General features: G+C 38.8%; 1 protein-coding gene across 1 annotated transcript in view; it reads right to left on the bottom strand.

Moving 5' to 3' along the window:
* col12a1a (collagen, type XII, alpha 1a) overlaps nucleotides 1-25844 on the bottom strand; it is a 78121-nt gene extending 52277 nt beyond the window's left edge. The window contains exons 1-15 of the mRNA XM_088355244.1: nucleotides 25734-25844; nucleotides 22150-22226; nucleotides 16746-16862; nucleotides 16522-16665; nucleotides 15313-15366; nucleotides 13604-13867; nucleotides 13366-13530; nucleotides 13052-13225; nucleotides 12638-12928; nucleotides 11953-12555; nucleotides 11563-11841; nucleotides 11163-11438; nucleotides 10802-11074; nucleotides 3028-3297; nucleotides 1028-1294 (exon numbers count right to left, since the gene is read on the bottom strand). Coding sequence (XP_088211370.1) covers nucleotides 1028-1294; nucleotides 3028-3297; nucleotides 10802-11074; nucleotides 11163-11438; nucleotides 11563-11841; nucleotides 11953-12555; nucleotides 12638-12928; nucleotides 13052-13225; nucleotides 13366-13530; nucleotides 13604-13867; nucleotides 15313-15366; nucleotides 16522-16665; nucleotides 16746-16862; nucleotides 22150-22219 — 3247 coding nt within the window. The 5' untranslated portion in view covers nucleotides 22220-22226; nucleotides 25734-25844. The remainder of the gene's footprint in view (nucleotides 1-1027; nucleotides 1295-3027; nucleotides 3298-10801; nucleotides 11075-11162; nucleotides 11439-11562; nucleotides 11842-11952; nucleotides 12556-12637; nucleotides 12929-13051; nucleotides 13226-13365; nucleotides 13531-13603; nucleotides 13868-15312; nucleotides 15367-16521; nucleotides 16666-16745; nucleotides 16863-22149; nucleotides 22227-25733) is intronic.
* Nucleotides 25845-27175: the final 1331 nt, after the last annotated feature.

Here is a 27175-nt window from a genome sequence, read left to right as displayed (position 1 = left end):
GCCGAAAAAGCTTTTGAATATATTTTAGTGTTTGATGAGGTTAGTTTTATTTATTTTGATTCCACATTCATATTAAATTACAATATTTTCCGGACTGTAGTATAAGGCGCACATTAAAACCCCAAATGGCCAGAAATTTAAAAGTGTGTCTCACAACCGGGTGCGCCTTATAAATGATGTATAAGATTGGAAACAGTATTTATACGTGTGTGATACTACTTAAGGTTTTACGGAATACTAAAATATTTGTGCATTGACTGATCAATCGAAAAACATCGCTGACCAAAGTCGAAAAACATATATGCAACTGAAATCGAACCCGGGTTGCAGGAGCAGGAGCCTGATACTTAACCATGAGACCACTACAGATACAGATGACCTATGAAAAAGTATTTAATTTTATTTCATTATCACACTATTTTTACTCCTGTTGCCCGAAACAAATGTTAGAGAATGGAGAAAACAGGAAGTCGTACTGAAATATATAAATAAACGCAGGGTAGGATCATCATCATATATACCAAGGAGTTGTTTCCTTTGTTGTGCCTTTTTTGCATTTATTTGTATCTTTCAGGACGACTTTCTGTTTTCTCCATTTTGTAACATTCGTTTCTGACATTGTAAAAGGAGTGTGACGAAAAGATAAAATAAAAAAATTAAAAATTAAAAATTTGTATGTCTTCCACATCAATAGTTGTCTAGTTCTAAGGCTCGGCAGCTTTCGACCCCACGACCGGGGTTTAATTCCCGTTGCACTCTATGTTTTCGTAAAATAAATACAGTAGCTCTTACTTTCGTTTTAATTCGATGTGCCTTGTATTCCAGTGCGATTTCTATACGAAAAATATCTGACAACAGACTATTTTTTGGGGAGTATAATCCTGTGCGCCTTATAATGTACAGTGTATAACTTCTGTTTATTGAGTGTTAACTGTACATAGACACATATTAATATTGTACTTGAAAATGTTATAAAAACGTGCAGAAAGAACCCGAGGATGAAAAACCAAGTGATGGATCATCTTACATGTAGTTCCAACGCCCTGTCTTGCTTTGCCCTCGCCGGAACGGTAAACAGGCACAACAATAATTTCATAGGTGGTGAGAGGAGTGAGGCGTCTCAGGACGGTAGTGGTATTGCCACCGGGCACCTTGGCTGCCAGCTGGCGCCCTCCAGACTGAGGCTTATAAGTAACACGGTAGTTGACCACATTTCCAGGTGCTGGCTCCCATGTCACCTTCATACTTTTCTCCGTCTCTTCAGAGACAGCAATCAACCTGGCAGCTTCTGAGACTGCCAAAACAAAAAAAAACATTTACAGTTTAAACGGGGGAAAAGAACCAACTTCGAACAGATAGTCTAATGCAAAATGTAGACCACGTTCAAATTGTTATGTGTGTGTATAGTGTGAGCATAACAGCTTGTGTAAATATCACAGAATGTATATGATTAGGGCAAATGAAATTAAAATGTGTTGATGTTGAATATGATAAAATGTATTCTCCCAAATCTGAATGAGAAATTTCAAAGCATGTGCATAATGTGAACGATTTAAAAAATATTCAATATACGCTCCACCTGAGAGACGGTTTATGTCAAGTCGGTAATCTAGCTCCTGACAATCTCCAGCAGATTTTTTTTTCTCCGTTTTACATACAAATTATCTGCTTGTCAGTTAGTAGAGAGAAATACATGTATTTATTATAATATTTAATCGTAATATTCAAACACATCTTTTTAAACACCCTGTACATTAAACCGGTGGGGAAACTGTACTGTGGGCCAACTACCTGCTTTTAATCTGGCCGAAAATGGTAAATACATAATAATAATAGCTAGTAAACATGTTATACAGTACTAATGAAAGATTGTTGTTATTTTCTGCCCTCTTGTCCCCTGTGTCCCGTTGCGGAAATTATTTTTCATGAAGCGTTGATTTTTGCAATGCCCTCAAGACCAACATTTAAATAGCTGGCCTCATTTTTCTGTACTTGTATTTGCTGTTTTTTTAACCATGTATTTATTTCATAAAAGAATATCACTATCAAATCTAATCAAGAAAAACAACACTTCTGAGCTAGGCCTATTGAATTTTGAGTTTTTCAACGCATACATTAAATATGGTGCTTAAAAGGACATACTTATTACTCTTCTTTAATTCTGAGTGTTTCAAAACCGATTTGACGAAATAGTTTATTTTTAAACAAATACAAAATGAAATATAGCATTTACATGTATACAGTATGTCTGCAGGTATATTTATTTATAAATGCATATGAAAAATTGTATAGGCTTGGGGTTAGCAACTCAAAATGTTAAAACAGGTATAACAAACAAAAATTAAAAAAATATATGTCTGGAGCCACAAAAAAATCAAACGCTTTAAAGAAACCTATTTTCATATTAAAACAAAAAGTGGATTAATTCATAAGTCATTAAATGTTTAGAAACTGCATATAATGTGTCAACAAAAAAACGCCAAAAATATGTATAGGCATTTATAAATCTTCCCCTCCTCCATATTTTTCCATATTCTAACATTTCTGCAACAGTTTTTGGGAGTCACCAGAGTAGCACTAAAGAGCTTTTGAGCCACAGATTGCTGACCCATGCTTTTTTTTCTCATGTAGTTCTGAAGTATCAGATTCAAGAGTTTTTGTCTGCAGATACACAAAATCAAATCAATCAATCTTTTTTTAAGTCCTGTCCTGGATCCTCTGCAAAAATGATTAACCGAATACAGCCCGCAATTACTCAAAAAGCTTGCCTAAGCCTGCCTCAAATGAATGAAACATGTCATTTTTGTCTTCAGAATGGATATACAGTGCAATGTTTTCTTCCTGGGAGAGAACTGCAAACATTTCATTTCCTAAACTTCAGCAGATTCATAACTGATGATGTTTTACTGAAGATTTCAATCCATATATGTCAATATTTTATATTCAAGAATAGGATGAACAAGATAGTAAAGCCCAAAAGAAGAGGTGGCAGACATGGAGTACAGTGAATGAAAATAATGGACTTACTATCTGTGGTTTCCTCCCCAGTCAGGGGCTGACCTTCGCCGTGACCATAAATAGCATAGACAGCCACCTGATAACGTGTCTCTGGAGTGAGACCATCCAGGATGGTGGATGTTTGCTCTCCGGGAATTCTCTTTTCTCCCGACTCAGCGGTGAACATAGATTGCCAGGTGATCCGGTACTGACGGACTTTACCAGGGGCAGCAACCCAAGACACAATAAACGTGGTGTCGGTTGGATCTTTGGTCACAAGGTCTCTGGGTGAACCGAGCACTGTGGATAGAATCAAAGATGAATTTTGGAATAAGTAACAGAGGAGTACAAATTCATTCTCAGTCCTGTTTTTTGTAATTGTATTCCCTCTAATGATGCACTGTTCCAGATTTTTTCCCCATCGATAAGCAATCACTTCCTGCTTCACCATGACAATGCTAATATTTGATGCCATATACTGTGCTCATATATGCATATAGTTACTGTCATGTGTAATAAACTTATTTTGTCGAGTTTTTAATTTTTGTATCTTAAAATTATTTAAGAAATGTATTATATGAAATAACTACAATATAAAGTATTTAAAAATGTAAATGACAAAATATGGAGGTGGGTTTTTTTCACATCACAGTGACAATATGTCTAAAACTGTTTTTTATATGTATGCTACAAAAAAATCTTCCCCTATTAGATAGAACGATTTATGTAATATTTTCCATATATAACTATATTTTCAACCATAACTTCGGAAATAAGCAATGAGATTTAAAACAAACAAATGTTCTCATTTAAATATTAGAAAAATATTGTGTTTAAATAAGTAATACGTTTATTCTGTTTTTAATACAGTTTTGACACCTGCAAAGGAGATTGTATATGAATCCAAGGTTGTTTGTTATTTTGATTTTTTTTTTTCTCTGCTGTTCATTATTTTGACTAATATCCCTCACTTTTGTTTATTGCTTTGATTATTAGGCACTGTTAACATCATTGTTAGTACCGGCCAACTTTGTTACGTTTCTTGGGTACCCACAAGCGCGGATCTGCTTTTGTGAACTAGGAGATCCATTGACTTTTTGAATGATTACTAAGCTATAAACTTGTCAAGAGGGAAGATAATTCTGTGGGTTTTTTTTAAGTATCATTTGTAAAATCTTATTGAAAACGAAATCATATTTCATTTTAAGATTTCTTTTCTGACCTTATTGACAATCATTTTTGGAGATTGGAAAAATAATAATCTTCCATGTCGTCTGTACTGTTTGTCATTGTGCTTTACAAAACAGTTTAAAGATATTTAAAATCAAGAAAAATTAGTACAATTTTCTATGATGTATGTTTGCTATTTTCTGTTCAATAAATGTTGACCTGATAATTAATAAGAATGCATGACTCTACTACTATAGTACTTTTTCTTTAACTCTACCAGATCTGCATTAGTATGATACCAAGACCTTTCCCTTGTATAATCAAGGACAATTGGAAAAATATGATCAAATAATCACAGATTGCAAATATTCTGCACCTTTACTTGAAGCCTTTAATTTTTTTTCCATTGAGGCAAGGGCAATATGGTTTCAGATGTTACACTACCTCATGTCCTTATATATTCAACAGGCTTATTTATTTTGAGTAGTGTTTTATGAGGAAAGGCCGGACGCTCAGTGTTTTGAGCTCAGGTTGAAAACCACTACTGGTGCACTGTTTTTTGTTTTTTCTTTCAAATGCTATACCCCTTCACTGAAGTAGATGACTAAGTTTGTCAAATAAATATATGGAAGAGATTGAGTTAAAAACTGAGCATTTTTGCTGGGTGGTCACTGTTAATCACATTTATCCAAAGCAATGGAAAACCCAAAATGTGAGCTGTAACTCCCAGCATAAGAAGCAGCCACTGTTTCAAATTTATTACTCCTCTCAAGCATCCCATCCATCCATTACTGAGGACCTGGAACGCGATCTGAACAGAAATAACAGCAGAAGATGTTCCAGCCAAGCAGAATAATCTGCACCTTGAGAGTAGACCCCATAGATGAGTGGTTCCAGAATTTGAAAACTACTGTATGAAAACAGCCAAGGCTGCAAAAAATAAAGCCAGACCATTCAAATAACCAGAGACTCTTTGCCAAATAAACGGAAAAAGATAAACGTGATTGACTGTGCGCAAACCGTGGGCAGAGTTAAAGAGCACAGGATGATTGCTATAGCAGACAGTGCCCCACTTTTCAACATTTGCACACAAGTGAAGGGGCCACTCCGAAAGGTGAAGCACGCATCCATGAAACACATGGTTCACAGATTTAGCATAAACTAAATCTGACTTTTTCCGCTCTGAAAGGCTGAGCCAGCAGAGCGCTTGTATAAATCAAATCACAGGTAGTCCCTGCAGCACCAGATGGAATTTTTAACCGATGAAAACATTCAGCGCAACTTTTGCAACATTGTGAAATAAAGACCTTGGACTCTTTGAAAGTGACCAGGTATCGCTGTTTAAATGATCTTTCAATGTGACTGTAGAGTTATGCAAATGTGAATAACTTTATCTAGTATGATAAATATTTTTGATAAGTGCATGTCAATTCTATTGTCGTTATAGCAATTTGTAGACTAAACCTATCTAAAAGAAGTGTATCACTTAAAATATTAGCAGATTGGTTAATGTTGTCGCCATACCGGAATTATTTCCTGCTCCCATGTCAAAGAATCATAGCAACCGTAATTCCTATCCAATGCTGCAATTCTAGGACAGACTCAATGCACCGGTCTTGTGAGCTTTTGGGGGGAAATATTTCCAAGATCCAATCTAAAATTACAAGGTATGTCTGAATAGTACACTTTCTATTGTGTAATTGATTAAAAGATCTAAAACTGTCAACCGAGATTGGTTTGGTAAAATCCCAAGTTGAATAGCATTTTTTTTAATGTGCTCACAAGCCACACACAAGCAAAACTAAAAAGACAAATGTTCTGTAATTTTTGGTGAGTTCATGAGTTAATGTATTTTGTTGGTTTCTTTCTGCACAGTTCACTTTGTACACCACAAGAAAAACTATGAATCTTTCATTTCAGGGGATGTTGTAATGGTGGTCTACGCAGCCCTTCAGACTTTTTGTCATTAAGGGCTATACAATTAAACATGACTTGACTTGACTTAAGACAACCGCTTTAAGCAGAATAAGACCTCTTTTAAGGCGATGCTACATAGGTATAGGTTGTTTTCCGTTAAAATATTATGGTTGGTTAAAATAGGTAAAATTGTCTAATGCTAATTCAAGGACTATTTTTTTTTATGTAATAAAAAAATATTCTTAAAGAAATTCGCCATCACCCATTTTGCATGTTATAAGTCATTACAAGTGACATATATTAAAAAAATAGCCTTATCCACAATAAAACCTCTCATAATATGAATAAAGAACATCGATCTGTCACGGTCGCCTTGGTGACCAGTCTGCCCCGCCCCCTGGGCAACAGCTGAAAGCAGTTCCACTAATGGTGGGTCTGTATTTAAGGCTGCATGGTGGGCTCTGCGGTTGCGGGTTCATTAATACTCATTATTCACAATCCCGGTCTGTTATGCCTTGTCCTGTTTTAGTCTGTTATGCTTTGTCCTGTTGAGTTCGTGCCGGAGGAACTCGGTATTGTTCTGTTTTGCCCCGGAGTATTGGGCGACTTTTATTTTGTAAAATAAAACTTATGGATCGTCAACGCATTTGAGTTCTCCCTTCATGCCTCCTGCCTCCGTTCTGGTCCGGTCCCCTTCCACGCCACCACGCACTCGTGACAGAATGAACCAGCCAACAAATAGAACTCAGCGAACGATCCCAGCGCGACTTGGGAGAGCTGGAGAGCGCAGTTCGGCAGTCGCCTACTGAGTTGGCCTTCCCTGCCCGTTCGAACCACGGCCCCGCCCGTCGTGGCCCTTGCTGTGCCTCGAATGGGGTCCCGGGAAGAATTGACGCCTGCCTGTTCGACTCTCATGCCTGCCTGCCCGACTCCCGTGCCGATTGCCTGCTATTCCGTCTCCCCTGCGTGCCAGCCCGACTCCGACTCTGCTGCCCGTCGGGCCGACTCCGACTCCGCTGCCCGTCGGGCCGACTCCGACTCCGCTGCCCGTCGGGCCGACTCCGACTCCGCTGCCTGCCAGCCCGACTCCGCTCCTCCTGTTTTGCCGGTTCTGATTTTGACTCTCATGTCTTGTCTGTTCTGATTTTGACTCTCTCATGTCTTGTCTGTTCTGATTTTGACTCTCTCATGTCTTGTCTGTTCTGATTTTGACTCTCTCATGTCTTGTCTGTTTTGATTTTGACCCTCTCATGTCTTGCCTGTTCTGATTCCGCCTGTCCTGTCTGAATCGCCACTTCTGAACCTGAACCCCTGAATCTGACCCCCCTGAGTGCGACTCTTCTGAATCTGACCCCCCCTGAGTGCGACTCTTCTGAATCTGACCCCCCCTGAGTGCGACTCTTCTGAATCTGACCCCCCCTGAGTGCGACTCTTCTGAATCTGACCCCCCCTGAGTGCGACTCTTCTGCATCGGCCTGACCTGAGTGCGACTCTTCTGCATCGGCCTGACCTGAGTGCGACTCTTCTGCATCGGCCTGACCTGAGTGCGACTCTTCTGCATCGGCCTGACCTGAGTGCGACTCTTCTGCATCGGCCTGACCTGAGTGCGACTCTTCTGCATCGGCCTGACCTGAGTGCGACTCTTCTGCATCGGCCTGCCCTGAGTGCGACTCTTCTGCATCGGCCTGCCCTGAGTGCGACTCTTCTGCATCGGCCTGCCCTGAGTGCGACTCTTCTGCATCGGCCTGCCCTGAGTGCGACTCTTCTGCATCGGCCTGCCCTGAGTGCGACTCTTCTGCATCGGCCTGTCCTGAGTGCGACTCTTCTGCATCGGCCTGTCCTGAGTGCGACTCTTCTGCATCGGCCTGTCCTGAGTGCGACTCTTCTGCATCGGCCTGTCCTGAGTGCGACTCTTCTGCATCGGCCTGTCCTGTTTACCTGTTCTGATTTTGCCTGTCTGTCATCCCCTGTCCAGTTGGCCACCAGACCCCCCCTGCCGAGCGCCGATTCCGATCCGCCCGACACAGATGGCGCCTGCCTCTCCCCGTTCCTGCGTGTTCGGAGGAGGGAGCGGGGTTGCCCCAATCGTGAGCGTCGAACCATTCCGGGGCGTGAGGTTGTAATTTTTTCTTTTTTGGGACCTCGGGAGCTGTCCCTTAAGAGGGGGGCTCTGTCACGGTCGCCTTGGTGACCAGTCTGCCCCGCCCCCTGGGCAACAGCTGAAAGCAGTTCCACTAATGGTGGGTCTGTATTTAAGGCTGCATGGTGGGCTCTGCGGTTGCGGGTTCATTAATACTCATTATTCACAATCCCGGTCTGTTATGCCTTGTCCTGTTTTAGTCTGTTATGCTTTGTCCTGTTGAGTTCGTGCCGGAGGAACTCGGTATTGTTCTGTTTTGCCCCGGAGTATTGGGCGACTTTTATTTTGTAAAATAAAACTTATGGATCGTCAACGCATTTGAGTTCTCCCTTCATGCCTCCTGCCTCCGTTCTGGTCCGGTCCCCTTCCACGCCACCACGCACTCGTGACACGAACAAGCTTTCCTTGTAGGGCGTGTGATAGCATTATGCAAAAAAAGCATCTTACCACAAAAATGCACTAGCACCATCCCATGCACTGATAATTACCTTCATTATATCAAATAACATTGGGCCAGTGAGCTGTGGACTAATTACAAATGCCAAGTTCTGACTTGTCAAGTCTTTGCTTTCTGCAAGCTTAAAGTTTTAACTCTTCCTGCTCCCCAAAATTATTGTGTCTCAACGTTACAAGATTGATCTAAAACCCAAATGTGACATGGTTTTCAAAGCAACATGGTCAGTTTACTGTAAAAAAAACCCTACTCGCCGAATACTGTCTAAATGAAACACTCCTTTCTATTCATCTTCACTCTCCCAGGACCATGCAAGTGTTTTGCCCCACCCCTGAGACAGTGCCCACACATTTCCAATATTCTCATTAGGAGCATCCTCCATTGTGGACAGAATAGTAAATAGTGATGTTTCTTTGTGTTTGCATTTTATCACACCATTTGCAGTTGCACCTGGAGAATATTTCACCGGAACAATTGTGCCTACTCCACAGCTTCTAGATCGACTACCACAGTTTGGTCCTCGTCATAAGGGATGACTTTGTGTTGCCCACCTACATGGACTTCACAAATTCACATGGGGGGGGGGGGGTGTCAGTGGAAGCAAGTGAACCCGGGAGACAATAAGATCCGTGTTCAGCGCATGTTGAGATCATGAATGCTTAATAGAAGCCGCCAATACAAAGTGCTTTGTCATAAGTCCTTTTCCTATGGAGTTACAAAGCTAGTGACGCCATATGTTGGACTTGTGAGACTTAACTCTGTAATTCTTTCATTTTGGTTAAGAAGAATATAAGGAGAAAAGTGTTTCTAATAAACAGAATAAACCACATCACATCCGAAGGCATCTGGTCTGCAACAACATTATTGCGGTGTTTAGGACCCAGAGATGTTTAATGGAAAGAGCCAAATGTGTTTACGTGTCATCATTAACTAAAGGCTAGGAGCGTTTTCTGGAGAGCCAGACATTGTCTGAATTCAATTTCATAATCTCAATTCGTTAATCATGTCCATCTTATTGTGTAGCTTGAGTATCATTTATAATTGAGGCTGCAGGCTTCCCGCTCGGTCCTTTTGTGATAGCTACTTGCACCACATTGGTGACTTCTGTTCTTAATCAACAACAAGGAAGCCTTTGTTGCATGTACAGTAACCATACAGCGGAAAGTTAGTGACTTTTTCCTGCACTACCTTTATTTTATTAAAGATTTTATTGGAACTGACATTCTTTCCCTCTCGAGAAAATACCTCGCTTGTTGTTCAAATGCCAGGAACTTCCGTCATTCTTTTGTCAACTAACTAACTAATGCTTCATTTAAAGTTCTGATGTGCCGGGCTCAAATATTACTCTGTGAAAGAAATAAAGAGCTTGCTTCTTATCTCAAAAACTGCCTTAACTTTTTGGCAGCAACTGAAGATTCAGAAAATATTAAGATTGTATAGGAGGGATATGTGATTAGCAGCCTGTGGCTCTGAATTGAAAGGATGCAGAAGGCAACCTGGCTTGTTGAGTTTTCAAATTTCATAGATTGTATGAAAAAATGAATGTAACACTCCTCGTGTTAGCAATTTTCCTTACAGTGCATTGTTTTAAAAGATGGCTAGCAATGGTAAGTGGTTCAAGCCAAACATTCACATGGTTACACTTCTACTTATAACCGGTCTTGGAATCTCTGTTGAGTTAAAGAAGGCCAATGCCTATAATTGGTTTGTATATCAGCGGCCATTTACACGGTGCCTATGGAGTCTGGCCCAGATTTTAAAAACCCGGCCCAGCCTATTTTGTATACAGTCTTGCTGTATACTATGCGGTCAAATTACATGGGTGTATAACATACAATATGGAATAGGATTGTCAGACAAACCATCGGTTAACAAGCAACAATCCCCTTTTTCTCATCAAGCCTACTTTTTTTTGCCAAAATTATAAAGTTTTCCCTTAATTTCTCTCTAATCAGAGTGTATAGCTCTCATGGCTCGGATTGTGATTACACATGTGTGCACCTTACAACATTTATTTGTTAAGCTTGCAATCAACCTTGAGAGAAAATGTGCTTTGTTTGGGTCACACCTAAACACAACCTTAGCTAAATTCTGAAATCAGATATATAAAGTAACATTTTTACCTTCTAATGTTGTCCCTGTCCCTAGAAGTGGGTCTCCTAAAGCAGAGGTATAGCGTGCGCTGACAAACAGCTCATATTCAGTGTCTGGTTGAAGGTTCTGGAGCAAGGCTTGGGTGGTATCTCCTCTGATGGTCATTTCCCTCCTCTCGCCTGCGTCGGCAGGTTTAAAGGCGATAATGTACTGGAGGACGTTTCCTGGAGCTTTATCCCATGTCAGTCTCATGGTACTGATGGTTTCATCAAACACCCGAAGGTTACGAGGGGAACCGATTACTGATAGCAAAATAAATAACATATAATCAGTTCTCATTGCATTGTAAGGCTCTTTTAGTATGCAAATACAGTTTTGTTTTTGGCTCACTTTCTTTGGTTGTACCATCCACTTGCATTTCATCCCCCATTCCTGTGATGTATTCAGCAGACACTGACACACGGTAGGTGGTGATGGGGAAAAGTTCCTCCAGAACGATGGTGGTCTCATCTCCAATAGTCTGTGCCTCCAGGACTTCTCCAGCCCCACTGAGCGGAATATAAGTCAGGCGGTATCTGAGAACTGATCCAGGGGCGGCTTTCCATGACACCCTGAAACTGTTGATTGTCTCTTCGGTAACTCTAAGATTCCGTACCCTCCCTTTTTCTGGAAAGGTGAAATACATATATTTTAATTTATGATGATTAAAAACAAACTGAGCATCTAATATTCACAAATTGGTCCACAGTGGAACACTATATAACCCTCCAAATGAAGGCCCACATCTTACCTTCAAGGGTAGTTTCTTCACCAGTCAAAGGAAAACTGTCTCCTTTATCATACTGCCCAAAGACGTTAACTTCGTAAGTAGTGAGGGGGGTAAGGTGCGGCAGAACAGCCGTGGTTGTATCGCCAGGAATAGCCAGGGTAATATAGTCCCCGGTTACATCTTCAGCCTTACGGAATCGCACAAGGTAAGATAGCACGACGGTTGTGGGTGCAGTCCAGGTAGTGCGGAAGCTCCGAGAGGTGATCTCGGAGAATTGCAAGTTTTCGGGTGGAAGCAGACCTAAGAAACAAAACAATTATTAACTAAAGCACATTGAAAGCTGTTGTTTTGTTGTGCTGCATGCTTAACTCTCATCTACAGATGTATTGCATGTACTGTCTAGGGACTTACTCTTCTTTTTAATCTTTAAAAGTTCCTGCTCAATCCTTAAACAAATGGATTGGGTAAGCTCTTTGGAAATCCTCTGGAAGGCATCAAAGTCCTCCACCTCGTAAACATGAGTATCTGAGGGTTCATTAGCGATGGCCTCCAGCTCAGACCTCACTGCATCTTTCACACCAACAGCAAAGATCTCCACATCCATATCTCTCAAGTTGGTTGCTGCATCCTTAAAAGAGTCAGATGACTTTCCATCTGTGATCAGGACCATGACACGAGGGACATTGGTTCTTGCGCCTCGCGTAGTGACAAAAATCTTGTCCTTCACGTAGGTCATAGCCTTGCCGGTGTTAGTGGAGCCTCCACGGTAAGGGAAAGTGCGGACAGCTTTAACTACTGCGTTAATGTCGTGATGCGTGTCGAGGGCAAACTCAGTGTGCGGATCCCGACTATACTGGACCAAACTCAGCTGGACCTTGCTGGGGCCGACATCAAAGGAATTGACGAGTACCTCCAAAAAGGCACGAACTTTGGCAAAGTTTTGTAATCCGATACTGTATGAGCCATCCACAAGCAGAACCACGTCAGCCTGCACATCCACTCCCAGAGAGCATTCTGGAGTGAGAATATGAACATTTTAGTTCAAGACATCTCACTTGTAAGACGAATCAGAATAAATGACCTAAACAAATCTCACCTGTTCTCACTTTGACAGGCTGGGTCCGCTCCATAGTCATAATTGGTTCACTTGGTGTTAAACCCTTGAGGGCATACAGGCTTATCTGGTACTCTGTATCAGGATTGAGATCACGAACATTGATGGAGGTCTGTGTAGCGCCGATGTACAACTCCTGGCGATTCAAACCAGGCATCATGGGAAGAAGGACCAGCTTGTATCCTGAGATGTATCCTGTAGAGGCGTCCCAGGTGATCCTCATTGACTTTGACGCAATTTCTGTAACCTGCAAATTGGATGCTGGCTCAACCACTGTTGAAAGCCAAGAAAATAATTCAGAAAAATGGCGAACAATTTGTGTTATGAGCCTTATTTTCTTAGCCATCGACTGATTACGTCAATCATTGCATTTAATAAGGAGAATGTTGGACCTACTCTCTTCTCCGCTGACTAGAACGCTGAGCTGCTCGTCAACGCCCGAGCATACTTCTGAGATGATATTTCTCTGTACATCTTGGATCATATCAAAATTGGGCACATTGTACACATGCTTGTTGTACGGTGCGGACGCCATTTCTTTAAGTTCGTCATCATCTGCACCTTTGATACCTGAAATGGAAAATAAACAGTAAAATAAAAAATGTCATTTGGCAGGTTATCTGGATGTAGTGGTGTCAAGAAGTTTCCAAGGACAGGCTCATAGGACACTTGGGAGAGAAAAATAAAATATTTTCACATGACAAACATACCCAAGACAAATATTTCCACTCCAATGTTCCTAAGTCTGCGAGCATGCTCCTCCACTGGATCTTGGGATTTTCCATCAGTGATGATCATGGCTATCTTTGGAAAAACTTTCCTGGAACCAGCCTGCTCCGTAAAGACGTTTTGCAGCAAGTACTCAATAGCATCACCTTCAAATAAAATATATGAGGACATTTGTTTTACTTTTGTGAGCGAAATATATTCGACTGAGGATTTCCTCACCTGTCATGGTATTTCCTCCTTTGTAGGGTAGTGAGTTGATGGCTTGGAGCAAGTCTCCTCTTCTCGTGTAACGAGTAAGAGGAAACTCTGTGCGAGTGTCCGTGCTATATTGCACAACGGCCACTCGAGTTTTGTCCTCGCCAATGTCAAAGGCCCCTGCCAGGCCGGCGATAAAACTGCGGATGTGCTTAAAGTTCTCTCTTCCCACGCTCCATGAGCCGTCCACCAGAAAAACCAAATCTGCAATTGCACTGACTGAACACTCTGTGGAAATGAAGAAGCAGAAATGAGAATTTTGACATGCTAGAATTTGATGGGTCCCACCTGAAGCTTCAAAATGTTTTTACAATGACTATTTTCTTCCTTTGTGGATACTGACAGCAAAAGTAATATGAATGTGAGCCAGAGAGTGGGTTTAGTGTAGTTATTCCACCATGCAGTCAGTCCCATGATCCACATTTTATTTTATATTCTTCAAAATTACGTTTTTGTATATTGTAATTTCTATAAGAATACTGTTTGCCCAATACACTTTCTGAAACCAATGTAGACTTGGAATTCAATTAGTCTAATTCACTCCAAATGTGTCGACTTTTCTTAAGCTCAAATTCTTTGACCAAATGTTGAAAATGATGTCATTGTAAAAGAGCGAATGGCAGAAGGGCAAAACGAAATCTGGAAGTCATTTCCAGACGAATCAACAGGTGTGGAGGACGTTAAAGATGTTGAAGTACTCATGACCTACTGCGTCTGTTTCTTTGGAGCACAATAAACGTGCTATTGCTGGGTCAACCCCCTCCCCCAATCCATGACGCACAAAAATAACTTTGTAACCTGACTTAAAGCCTCCATTTCCTCTTTCTATAAAGTGGCGGCTGTTTAATTAAAGGAATGGGTGCTTGCCTTCAGAGCCCTTTTGAGCAATAGCTCGTGACAAAACAGCGAAAGGTAAAATGTTCAAATGATTAAAGGAAAGGGGGAGTAAAATTAGGGAGAGAAAGATCGGGTCTTAAAAAAACAAAAAGGGTTGCTTGAAACACTTGAAAATGCTTAAAGTTTAATGTTGTGTTTTCAAGGTTTGAAAAGGGAAATTATTTTAGGTTAGGTTCTCGTGAATGCTTGAAATTGTTGTGATGTTTCACTACAACTTTGCTTAAAAATGATACTGACACTGCTTTCGGGTTGCTTCGCTTTGCTATTGAATTTCTCTCATCATAAACTGCAGATTGAGCGCCATTGTACCCAACGGGTCACGCCCAAGAGGACAGGTGCATACCACACCTGAACAGGGCACTATGAAATGTGCATTTGTGCAAGAATTACATAACAATTTATTATGGGCCATGCAAAAAATAAGTAGCATTTCCAAGTGGAAAATTGCAATGTGAAGAACTTCCTGCAATTGAAAATGTAAGCAACATAATACCGTCACTTTACCCAACACCTATATAAGGAGAGATTTGTCTAAAAAATATTTACACATGTGTTGTTTGTATTGTAAGTATATTTGCGATTTACTCAAGTTCATGATTTGATTTCTTGATAAATGCACACGCAAGATTAAGAATCGCATATGTAAATTGCAGATATATTAGTGTATTTCAAATGTTTTCTTTTAATGGTACTTGAGAATTTGAAAGATTGGCTTTAAAAGTATTTAATAGTGCTTGAATTTGTCAAACCCTGAAAATAAAAACCACTTCACTTACTGATTGCGTCTGACGGTGGTCTCCGGACACGACCAGAGGAATTAGCCGATTGGACTGCAAGATAAAATACTCAGTCAGCAGAGGACATTGAGTTAAGCTATTTGCTCAGTAGGAAAAGCCCCCGCCCCCCCAAAAAATCCACACATCATAAAAATGGTGCAACACAATTAGAACCAGCTGCTTTCGTATACTGTATGTTGGTACATTAGGCCTAAACGTAGCAGATTAAAAACGTCATTAAACACATGCTGGGATAAGAGGAATTCATATTTTTCAAAAATGGCTTTACTTACAAAGTACAGCTACTCTAATTATTGCCCTCGTTAAACTCCACAGTTCATTTGTATCGTGTTTGTAAATTTTACTTCCATTGTAGATTGTATGCACACTAATTCAGTCACATATAGGGGTCCAATTACAGTTGCAGTGGTACTTCGCTGTATTGTGGTTTGCTATTCACAATTTTGCTACTTCGTAAATTTTCATCGTGCATTGTGTTTTGCATTCTGTTTGGTTAAACAGTCTCACTGCCCCTTTTCTGCTTGTGTCTGCCTGAGTGTCGATAACGTTGCAGTCTAAAGTTGTACACTAAAACCTTGATGGACCTATGTTACGCTCGAGCAAATCTTATTGATTTCGAGTTTCTTTGAAAGCCATCTTGTCAACAAAGCATTTTGGACCCACAATAGCACCAAAATATGCTTTTTAGCAGCAACAATTTTCGACTTCTCGACATGCTAACGGAAAGTGAAAACATTTTATCGCACATTTTTGTTTTCACAGTATCACCGACATAATGGCAACAAAATATCGTCTGAACTAAGGATAGTGACCTAAAATCATTTTTAATGCAATAATGCAATACAGTATATCAGCAAGATTATTTTTAAAATTAAAATTTGACAGTTCAGAAGTTGTTTGTTGAAAAAAAAAAATCAGAAGGTACAGTGGCTTTATTTGTTAAACAAATACTTGAGCCTGAAAATAGTTTGTTCTTTGGTTTCAATGTATAATGTTGTATTTGATAAATGTGTAAAACTTTCTACTTTGCGTGTTTTAGAATGCAACCCCAGCTAAAATGAGGGATTACTGTGTTGTTTCGCTTGCTTTAATCAATAAAAAACATTAAAATCATTCCAAACCTCTTATTCTCTAGCTATGTTTGTGAATTTGCCAAGCAAAAATACTTTTCCAAAACAATTCACTTACTTGTGAGCTGACCAAAGATAGGAATACTCTCCTCGGATCCATAATAGGAGTTAATGGACACGGAGTAGTCCAAATCAGGGGTCAGATTAGTAATGGACGTGGAAGTGGTATAGGCGTTAAGAGCAAATTCTCTTGTTGGTTCGTCTGCAGAAGAAATAAAGAAGTAAGTAGGACGCTATGGCAGTAACGTTTCAATGACAACAAACTATGAACTCTTTACTAACCTGCCTCTGAAACTATCTGAACTCTGAATCCTTCAATGGTTGTCGAGGGCCTTACCCATGACATTTCCACCGTGTTCTCATTTAAAATTCTAAAGTTTAAGTCCGTGGGCGGATCCACTGAAAACAACAAATGAAGCAGAGTTAAACACATTAAATACACAATTTATGTATGCTAATGTATTTTTTAATCAAAAATTCATATGGGTCCCAACGACAAACACTTCATGGCTGAAGCGGGGTCGTTTTGTTGTTGGGGGACACACAAACACAAAAAAGCACCCAACGTCCATGTGTCACCTGATGGGTAAGGAAATGTGACAACACTGGAGACAGTGTGAGAAACCATTTCGGGGATCGAAACGGCATTCGTTTGAGTGGTCCGACCGCAGAAGTCAGCAACTCAAGCGCAACTTAAACACGACTACGGTGCAAACATGGACGGCAACCATCCAAATAACATGCCGGGTGCAGTCATCACAAAGCATGCAACGACCATTTCAAACCATAAAGTTGATCCCAGCATGACAACAGAACTCAGATTATACAATGGAGCTGAGAATGCCATATTGAAACGTAGGCGCAATTGAATACTATAAGTTTGATATACAAGCAGTATGTGAACATACTGTATTTTTGGGACTATAAGGCACACGTAAAACCACATATTGCCTAAAAATGTGAAAGTGCGCCTGATAAAATATGATGGATGATAAAATTGGAAAAGCATGGTTAAGATTAAATGATAACTGTTTTGCCTTTGAGAAACATATAGAGTGATCTTTGAGTCCCCTCTTGTGGTTACCATTTTAATTGTTTGTTGCTAAAAGGAAACAAGAGTAGCGTAAATCTTCCACAGCAGCTCAGATGCCAACTTTCTAAAGCTCATTGCAAATAATTGTCTATGAGTATTATGTATTGAGATGATTTTTTCTTTTTTTTATAGAAAGTTTTGTTCAAAATTACCAACTCTTGTTTGAATTGTTGTTAGCATGTCTCAGCTTAGCTTGGAATGTATTTGTATAGTTAGTAAGCTAAGGTTACTTTTTTGTAGTTTGATTTTAGTTTTACAGCGAATTTACAAGAGTAATCTTTGAGGCTATTGTCTGAATAACCGGCAACTAAAATAAATAAGTCTGGTTATTCGGGACGTCGTTAACTGGCTGTCTAGCTGGCAAAATCGTAACCAGTAACCTCAGTAACCATTTATGAATAAATTAATTCATTTTAGAACCAGATGACATGGTGTTCATTTATGTTCTATGAAATAAATCATTTTAATTCAAATGTATTCATTTATCATGCAAGCCGAGCTCTTAGTGTAGTTTTTTATTCGATGCGCCTTACAGTCCAATGTGCCTTATATATGAAAAATATATCCCAAAATACTTTTTGGGGGTGCGCCTTATAATCCGATACGTCTTATAGTGCAGAAAAAAAGTTTTTTTTTATTAATATTTTGTTCAAATTGCCTTATAAGAGGCAGTGGCACACATCCATTGCAAACCCTTAAAAAGAATACACAATTTGTCACATGAGACTCTTGTGCACTTTTTCAGAAACACATTTTTGACATGTTCAGAACATAAATATTTCATATATATTTTCTAAACAGACACAATACAATGGAGAAAGAAAACATTTTTTGTATGACAGTCATGCATCATGTACATGTGAAAGTTGTTCGTCTCAACAACTTTGATGGGCCTGCTTCACCATGTACACGTCTGGACCACACAGACAGATGACAAATATATTTTAGAATGATATTCACTTTTTTAGGCACTAGCCTATAAGTTTAAGATGTAACGCGACGTTAACAAATTAAAGAAAATACTAATAAGACTGTTCTAAAAACGACATTCTGAGTAATACGAATGTGTATATTGTGAGTTAAGAAGAAAATACAACAATTTTGTCCAACCCTGGAGGTTGCCATTTTCCAAATGTCCATTAAAATGACATCACGGGTGTTTAGAGCATGCAACGAATCCTGGCCTAGCTTCAAAGAACAGATGAGCCATGTTTGGTTGCCGAAGCTCTGAGTAACTGTGGTGGAATATTTTCATATATATATATATATATATATATATATATATATATATATATATATATATATATATATATATATATATATATATATATATATACATATATTAATTAAAAGGAAATAAATATGAAAAAGCATGCTGCCATTTTTTAAAATCAAGCGTTTCTTAGATAGCCTGTCCTCGAATAGCTGTTAGCGAGCGCTAGCATTGAATATCATTGTAAAATACACTTTGGGGGGAAGGAAGCCGTAGAATGGGAGTGCAAAGGTAGGTGACAGACAGGAGTTCATCAAATAGGGTGGGAAAATAAAAAAACGATGATTGGAGGATCACCAACCTGTCTTAAAAACTCAAGGAGCCCCGTTGGGCCGTTTCGCCACTCAATTCTCCTTGACTTCACTGCTCCAACAACGGTATGATGGTATGAATATGTGCATGTGTTCATAGAAACAAGTCTTCACTGGGAACCGTGAACACTGACCACTTTTCTTTTATTTTACCTCAGTTTAAAACAGACTTGAGGATCCAAAGTGGACCTTGGTGTGTTATTAGGAACTTGTGGCTGTTTGTGTTATGTCCCATCAGCGAATGATTGCCACCCGTTCCATGTCTGTCTACAGGTCTTTCTTCAGGAACAGTAAAATATTTACGTTTTTGGTTGCAGCTTGTTGCTCTGTAGGGTGAGCTTTTTTCTGTTTTTTATGTAAATGTTTAGTGTTGCCACAGAGGCAGACCGCTTTACCACACAAATTACATCAAATATTGTCCTTTTCTGTAGTTGGAAAAAGGGTCTACACCTCACTGCGCTTCCTGCTTGCAACGATTATTTTATCTTCTTGTAGGGGTGGGGACATAGCTTTGGCCCTCTCCTCTGCCTGACAGGCAGGCTTCAGCAGCAGGCCCGGGCAGGGAGGGGTACTAAAAGTGTGCCTGTCAGTTACACACTCAGGCATACGTATAAAATGATGTTGGGTGAGAGAGAGAAGGGCTGTGCGACCTACGTATAAAAGTTGCGCTTTGAGGAAATTGGTAAAGAAGCGAAATCTCGATCCCATTACAAAAACATTGATTTGATCCAAGTACTTTCTTAATATCGACATGTCGATAATTGAACCGATCCGCCCACCCCAATGACCACTTTTCTTTTGTTTTACCGCAGTTTAAAATTGACTTTGGGACCAACTTGTGGCTGCTGGTGTTATGTCCCATCAGCTCCTAATAAAGGACACCAGTTCCATGTCTGGCTACTGTTCTCTGAGTAACCTCAGTCTCCAGGCATCCAGCCACCCTGGTTTTGCGCTACCGCCAGAAGGGGAGACCAACGGAGGGAAGGGGGTGGTAAAATACATGGACCTTCCCAAGGAAAAACACCAGAGTCATTCAACAACATCTGCTGACATTAAACATGACCGCATATTGGCTTTCCGTGCGTTTTGCAAAGTCAGCGTTTTGGCAAAAAAAAGCCCGCAAAGAAAGGCCCAAAAAGGCTCTTTTGTGCTGTCTGAGGATTTGTGCACTATTCTCCGATTTCATCTTTCCATTCGTCCGCTGGAGATATGCGAGAAGCGAGCTTAGACAGCTCTGGTGCTGCCAAAACGCTTTATAAGGGAGAAAAAAATTAAAATGTTTCCATACCATACTTGACATTATTTTCAATTTCATTTTTGCAATTAGAGTCACTTTTCAGTTCTCCTCGAGTCACATGAGAAAATACTCCAATTAATCAATAAAATGGGTACACAGAATGAATTTCATCATGTTTTATAAAACAGTGTTAAATACATTGTAATAACAATTTGATGTTGAGCAAAACACGACACAATACAGCAACGTCTAATGGTCGAATATTGCACAGTGTCACTTTAAAAGAGAAGTGGACTTAACCATTTTCCCACATCTCTAACCCACTGGTCCAATTCTGTTTTGTTTTTTTTAAATGCCCTCTATTGGATATGAGTCAACAAGCAAAATCTACATATTTCTGTCCATCTTGGGGTAAAGCCATTTTGACATTATCGATGCACAGGGCTCATATAACGACACATAATGGCCCCTAAAATGTTTAAATATTTTTTTAGGATGAGCTATGTTTGCTTGCTACTCGAGGTAGCTGTGATGTCATCTTCAAAACCTGCAAGTAGCAAAATGGCTAACATGAAGTATGGATTAAAAAACGGGTGAATTTTGCTGATTGTTTAAGCATTGCGAAACAAAAGCGTTATTATGAATAGTTGGCACATAAAACATGTAATTTATTTTCAGGTGATTTTTCGGGGTTAGGAATTTATCTTATATTCCACTACTTTTTAATTGTTTTAGGGATGTCAAGGCAAGAACCTGTTCTTGATGCTAAAGCTCCCTTCTGCCTTAGGCAAATGTATCTTCTTAAAGGGACAGAGTGTATTATTTAATGCCTCCTAGTGGTAAAAAAAACATAATTCATTCAAAAAACAATATTGATTTATATAATAAGAAAAAAATACACAAATATAAACATGTATTTTTATATATATCAAGAAAATAAATGTGTTACACAACATGAGCCTCAAAAGTGACCTGACATAGTTGTCAGCCATCTTGCTGCTACAGGGTGCCCAAAAAACTCAAAAAGGCAGCGGGGGAAATTAGAATGGAAATTGTGAGTCTGCAAAGTCTGTATTTTACCTTGTGGATTTGAAACACTCATTTTTAGTTCAAGCAAAATCTAGTGGTCAGATAATACACGCTGCCCCTTTAACATTAATCATAATGTTTTGATCCAGAGTGTATTGTATATTGTTTAATGGGGAATTTTGTTAGATATTAGGGTTGACTTTCCCTTTTACTGTGAAGATTTAATCATAATGAGAGTTATAAATTGAACACTTTTTAATTGCTTGATCATTCTTTACAGTGTGCTATTAGCAAAAATAACAACTCACAAATCCATTACATGGCGGTAGATTAGGCAATGAAGGTATATTTAAACGTCTTAATGTTCGGCCTGCTGTTTTTGTACATTTAAGCTGGAAATGGAAAACAGTTCTGAGTTAGGTATTTGATATTATTCACCATATTGTACTTTTAGAAACCATTAGAATAGAAACCATTTGAACCAGCTACTAGATGTAAACCTAATATTGTCTAAATCTGACAGAATAAACCACAAAGGTCGTCTCACACACACGCAAGCATATACAAAATATAACAACTTTATTGACTTCAACATTACACAATGCCTGAAAATCAGTGGCAAATAAAAACAGAAGATAACCCTTTAAACTGTAAGAATTGTGGAAAGAAGAGAAGGGGGAGTAGAAGAAAGAGCAAAAAGTAAAGTGTTTTTTCGGAGTGAATGATGGGTGTGGTGATTTTACCTTGAGTATCAATGGAGGATATCAGAACTGCCAGCAAGGCAGCCGTGGCCAGACACAGCCCCGGCTTCATGTTGCACCTAAAGGAGGTTAGCAAGTTATTAGTAATGTGTCCTTTGCGAAAGTAACGCCTTTATGAGCCACCTCTTCAAAGTGAGCAACTTAAGACGGTTCCCAATCAATCAAGAGCCAGCTCCGTTATTTTTTCTTTTGAGATTGGTCAATATGCATTTTTCCCTTAGATTCTGTGTTGGTGACTGTAAATTAGTTGAATACAAGCAAAATGGCACGACATTGCTAGGTTGACAGAAGATTGGATTCACTGCTTGGAGTGGTCGGTGGTAGTGAACTGCAGTACCCAATTTGGCCACCGGAGGGTGTTAGAGACCACATAAAAGCAGACTGGTCGAAAGCAGTTGTTTATTGATTTTGTTATATTGTGGTGTCTTGACACGAAAGACACTCACGGAGGCCTAAAGGACAACTGTGTTCATTTTCACACAAAAAAATTAAACGTTTAGCCGTTGCGGAGTCTATAAATTACAGACACGCATGCACGCACAAACACGCACAAACACGCACACACACACACACACACACACACACACACACGCACATTCAAATCAGGATTTCTAAAGTAGTTTGGATTAAATTTAGAAATATTAGATAGATTAGATAGATTAGACAGATTAGATAGATTAGATAGATTAGATAGATTAGATAGATTAGATAGATTAGATAGATTAGATAGATTAGATCGATTAGATCGATTGGAACGATTTGATCTATAAGATTGATTAGATATAATAAAATATTAAATACATTAGATAGCATTAGGTGGATTAGATTGATTAGATTGATTAGATAGATTGGATAGATTGGATAGATTGGATAGATTGGATAGATTGGATAGATTAGATAGATTAGGTAGATTTGATGGATTAGATTGATTGGGTAGATTTGATGGATTAGATAGATTAGGTAGATTAGATAGATTTTGATAGACTTTGATAGATTAGATATGAAAGGTTAAAATGTTGTTTTGTTTACTTTATCTTTTTGTGTAAATACTTTATTTTATATTTCCCGTGTGTTTTAGGGATAATGTGTTTCAACATTACCTATTTTCACAAAGAAAATGTCATGTTTATCCTTGTATTCCATCGTTAAGTTGTTGTTAAAATGAAAACTCTAGTTTTCGTATTTTTAGGGTGTGGTGTGATTTTCAGAGATTCTGAGTTGCTTGACTTTAAAGTTGCTCATTATAAAAGGTTTCAAGGTTGAAATGAATTAAAGGTTTACTGTAGAGTGACAAACTAACTGCATCTATAATTTAGTAGAATAATGGCCATTTTTTTCATTAATTTGTTTTGCGCATAATATTACAAAATAATTGGTAATATACTGTGTCCACTTTTTAAGTAATTTTGTCCATAGGTAGATATTGCATGGATTTGTGCAACAAAAACAATATGTAGAGGCATTTGGGACCTTAAAGAGTCGGCTTTTTCTTGTAAGCCGTGCCAAGAAAGCCGGTTCTCTAAAAAAAAGTTTAAATTCTCATCACTAAAGGCATCAATGGGAACCAGGCGTTCTATCTGTAGTTAGGGTAATAGCGCCACGTGTGGCTGAAGTGCTTATTACATTCCATAGCAATAGTAATTTCCACAAATGAAAACGATTTACAGAAGTGACGCATAAATGCTCAATTTTCAATAATAATGAAGAATATCACTCGATTTGTTTATGTTTTTATTTTAATCATCCTATCAATTAATCAGTTGATTTCTTTAATTGCCCAAGTCCCCTTTTTAAAGATTTTTTTTTTGTAGTTTTTTGTAGTGTAGGGATGTCAAACTCAGCTCTTAAATTTCTGTTCTGAGGTGAGCCGGATCAGTAAAAAAAATGTTAGCTTTATTTTTCAGTATGATGCTTTATCATTCAGCCTACATCAGTACATATATATTACAATCAGGGATGACAAGGGATCATTTCTAAATACAAACAATGGGGGGGACATTTTTCATGTTTGGCATTGTATGTTCCAACTGGTTTATTTTACCAGTTGAGTGAATACAGTTTTATGCCTGAACCAACTCACCACGCTATGCAAAACCAACATTGCCCTCCAGCGGCTGGAGAGAGCATTTGGTTTTAAAAAAGTCCTAGCTTTTGATAGATATGACATACACACTCGCTTGTTTTACATACTCAGACTTTTATGGCAGGTTAGATTAAATCATCCAACGGGCTGTCTGGTCTCGTGTAATTATTTGGCTTCTTAGAAATTTCAGCTTGTAGGTTTCTGTACTTGAGAGCGCTATGTGTCGCAGTGGTTGGATTATTGACATACATTGCGAAGTTTTTTTTTTAATTATTCTATCTTCATTTGCAGAAAACAATAAACAATGCTTCAACGTTTTCATTAGTTGCAATTGCAAAAAGAAATGTGCTCCATTTTCTATAATAATACAAATAACACAAACGTCACAATCATAACACAGTTAAAATCATGAAAAACGAATAAACTGAATATAATTCAAAAATAAATCAAAAGTCAAAATTACTTTACATGAAAAAAATTCCACACGTTTTTTTCAACTTCGCTTAACTTAGCCTTGTCACGGGACAATGTTAGACATTTATTCTTCTTGTTATTATTATTATTATTAATAATAATCATCATATATTTTTGTTATTATTATTGACATATATGTTTATTTTCATACACATCCACACATTACAAATTGAAAACATTAGTTATGCAAGATTAAAAGCAGGATAACTTAGAAATTCAGGTGGCCGAATCAGCATTTGACCCACAGACATACAAATTAACAGATAAGACAGAAAGATAGATAGATAGATAGATAGATAGATAGATAGATAGATAGATAGATAGATAGATAGATAGATAGATAGATAGATAGATAGATAGATAGATAGATAGATAGATAGATAGATAGATAGATAGATAGATAGATAGATAGATAGATAGATAGATAGATAGATAGATAGATAGATAGATAGATAGATAGATAGATAAAGAGAGAGAGAGAGAGAGAGAGAGAGAGAGAGATGGATGAAAGATGGATAGATGGATAGATACATGGATAGATGATACATGGATAGATGATAGATAGATAGATAGATAGATAGATAGACAGACAGACAGACAGACAGACAGACAGACAGACAGACAGACAGACAGACAGACAGACAGACAGACAGACAGACAGACAGATAGATAGATAGATAGATAGATAGAGATAGATAGATAGATAGATAGATAGATAGATAGATAGATAGATAGATAGATAGATAGATAGATAGATAGATAGATAGATAGATAGATAGATAGATAGATAGATAGATAGATAGATAGATAGATAGATAGATAGATAGATAGATAGATAGATAGATAGATTAATTAATGCCTATAGTTAGATATTAATGCCTATAGTTTGAAATCCATGCCTTATCGATAAATTAAGGCAATTAAGTCTCAAGTATAGGAGCTCAGTTATTAATAGCTAATTAAGGCAATGAACTGAATTCGAGTGTAAAAAAAACATAGGAGCGCTCACCTGCAGCAGAAGGCAAAAATCTGAAACGGTGAGAATATGGATGCAGCCTCCTAGCGCGCACCTTCTCTCCTGCGCGCTCCACCAGAAGATGTCCAAGGAGGAAAAACTTCCTTCCAAGTGGGAAGATTCTTTCCACCAGCTTCTTCTTAATAGGGGGGCAGTTCCCAGCTCTCAATTTACCATCATTTTACCCCTCTGACGACTTTCCCCGCCTGCAACATGATCTACAGGCTGCATGTCCCCCTGCTGGACCGTGTGGTTCCTTGGAAATTACATTTTTCCCCCCACTCGGAATTCCATTGGTCTGGCGCTTTAATGAGTTTCCATTTCCAATGTGACCTCACAGCAGTTTGGCCAGACAACACCGCGGGGGTGTGCAAGAGAAGAAATACAATTTATTTGGATTGCTGTCAAGTGATGAGTCAAAATGTTTGGTCTGGGAAAAGTAGCCGACTGGCTCTTGAGTGGGCCGTCACCTCTTACCTAATATGCTCAGAATGTTTAAAGGCAACAGTGTGATTATTAGTTCGTTTGTCAGGAGTGTTTGGATACTTCTGAAATGTCAGTTTATTAAGAAAAATCAATGACTTCATCACAAGGTGTTCCCCGCGTGGTGGCATTCACAAATGTTTCTTTAGCGACTCCTTCAGGCTAAAGAGTGAAATGAAGAGGACTGCAGAAAATGCTATACCGTAATCCCTCGTTTTTCACAGGTGTTACGTTCCAACAAGGTTTATTAAGTACTCTATTACACATAGAAACCAAAGAACAAACCCAATTTACAGGCTCAAGCATTTGTTTAAGAAATAAAAGTAGTAGTAAACGTTTTTTGTTTCACAAATGACATAATTACTGTCAGATTAAATATTTTAAAAACAATCTTTCTGCATATATTGCACCAAAAGGCGGATGTTATTTCAGGACAATATGTTTTTACTTCACATGATACTTTGTCACCATTATATGGACATAAAACTGCATTTACCTTCCTTTAGACAAGGGTCAGCAATCCAAAATTTGAAAAAGCTGAATGTTGTCATGATGTGGACCCAAATGCAGGGAAATCGGAACTGAGGCAGGTGTGCTCAACAAATGATGGTATTTATTAACAAAAACCAATAACAAAAAACAAAAACAACATGTTTAAACCATAAGCAAAAAAAAACCTGAAAAATAAAAAAAAGGATGGAAGTGGCATGGAAATGGCAAATACCAACAGACCAAGTGGGAAGCTTCCAGCTACTCTGTCACTTTTTGGTATCAAAGGACAGTCTGCAACATCCATTCCCTGTCCCGACGGAAAAGAGAATATCCCTCACGTACTTCTGTTTTCTTCCCGTCAGCGAGGAGTATGTCCCTTGGTTGCATCTGGTCCCTGTCGCGACAGCGAATAAGGTTCCAGGCCTGGCAGCGAGGTGAAGGTCACCCGGCTGCTTCTGGTT

Source organism: Urocampus carinirostris, chromosome 15 (assembly GCF_059441175.1).
Source record: "Urocampus carinirostris isolate Australia breed hairy pipefish chromosome 15, RoL_Ucar_1.0, whole genome shotgun sequence".
In the NCBI taxonomy this organism is placed as follows: domain Eukaryota; kingdom Metazoa; phylum Chordata; class Actinopteri; order Syngnathiformes; family Syngnathidae; genus Urocampus; species Urocampus carinirostris.
This window is presented reverse-complemented; position numbering and strand designations above follow the sequence as displayed.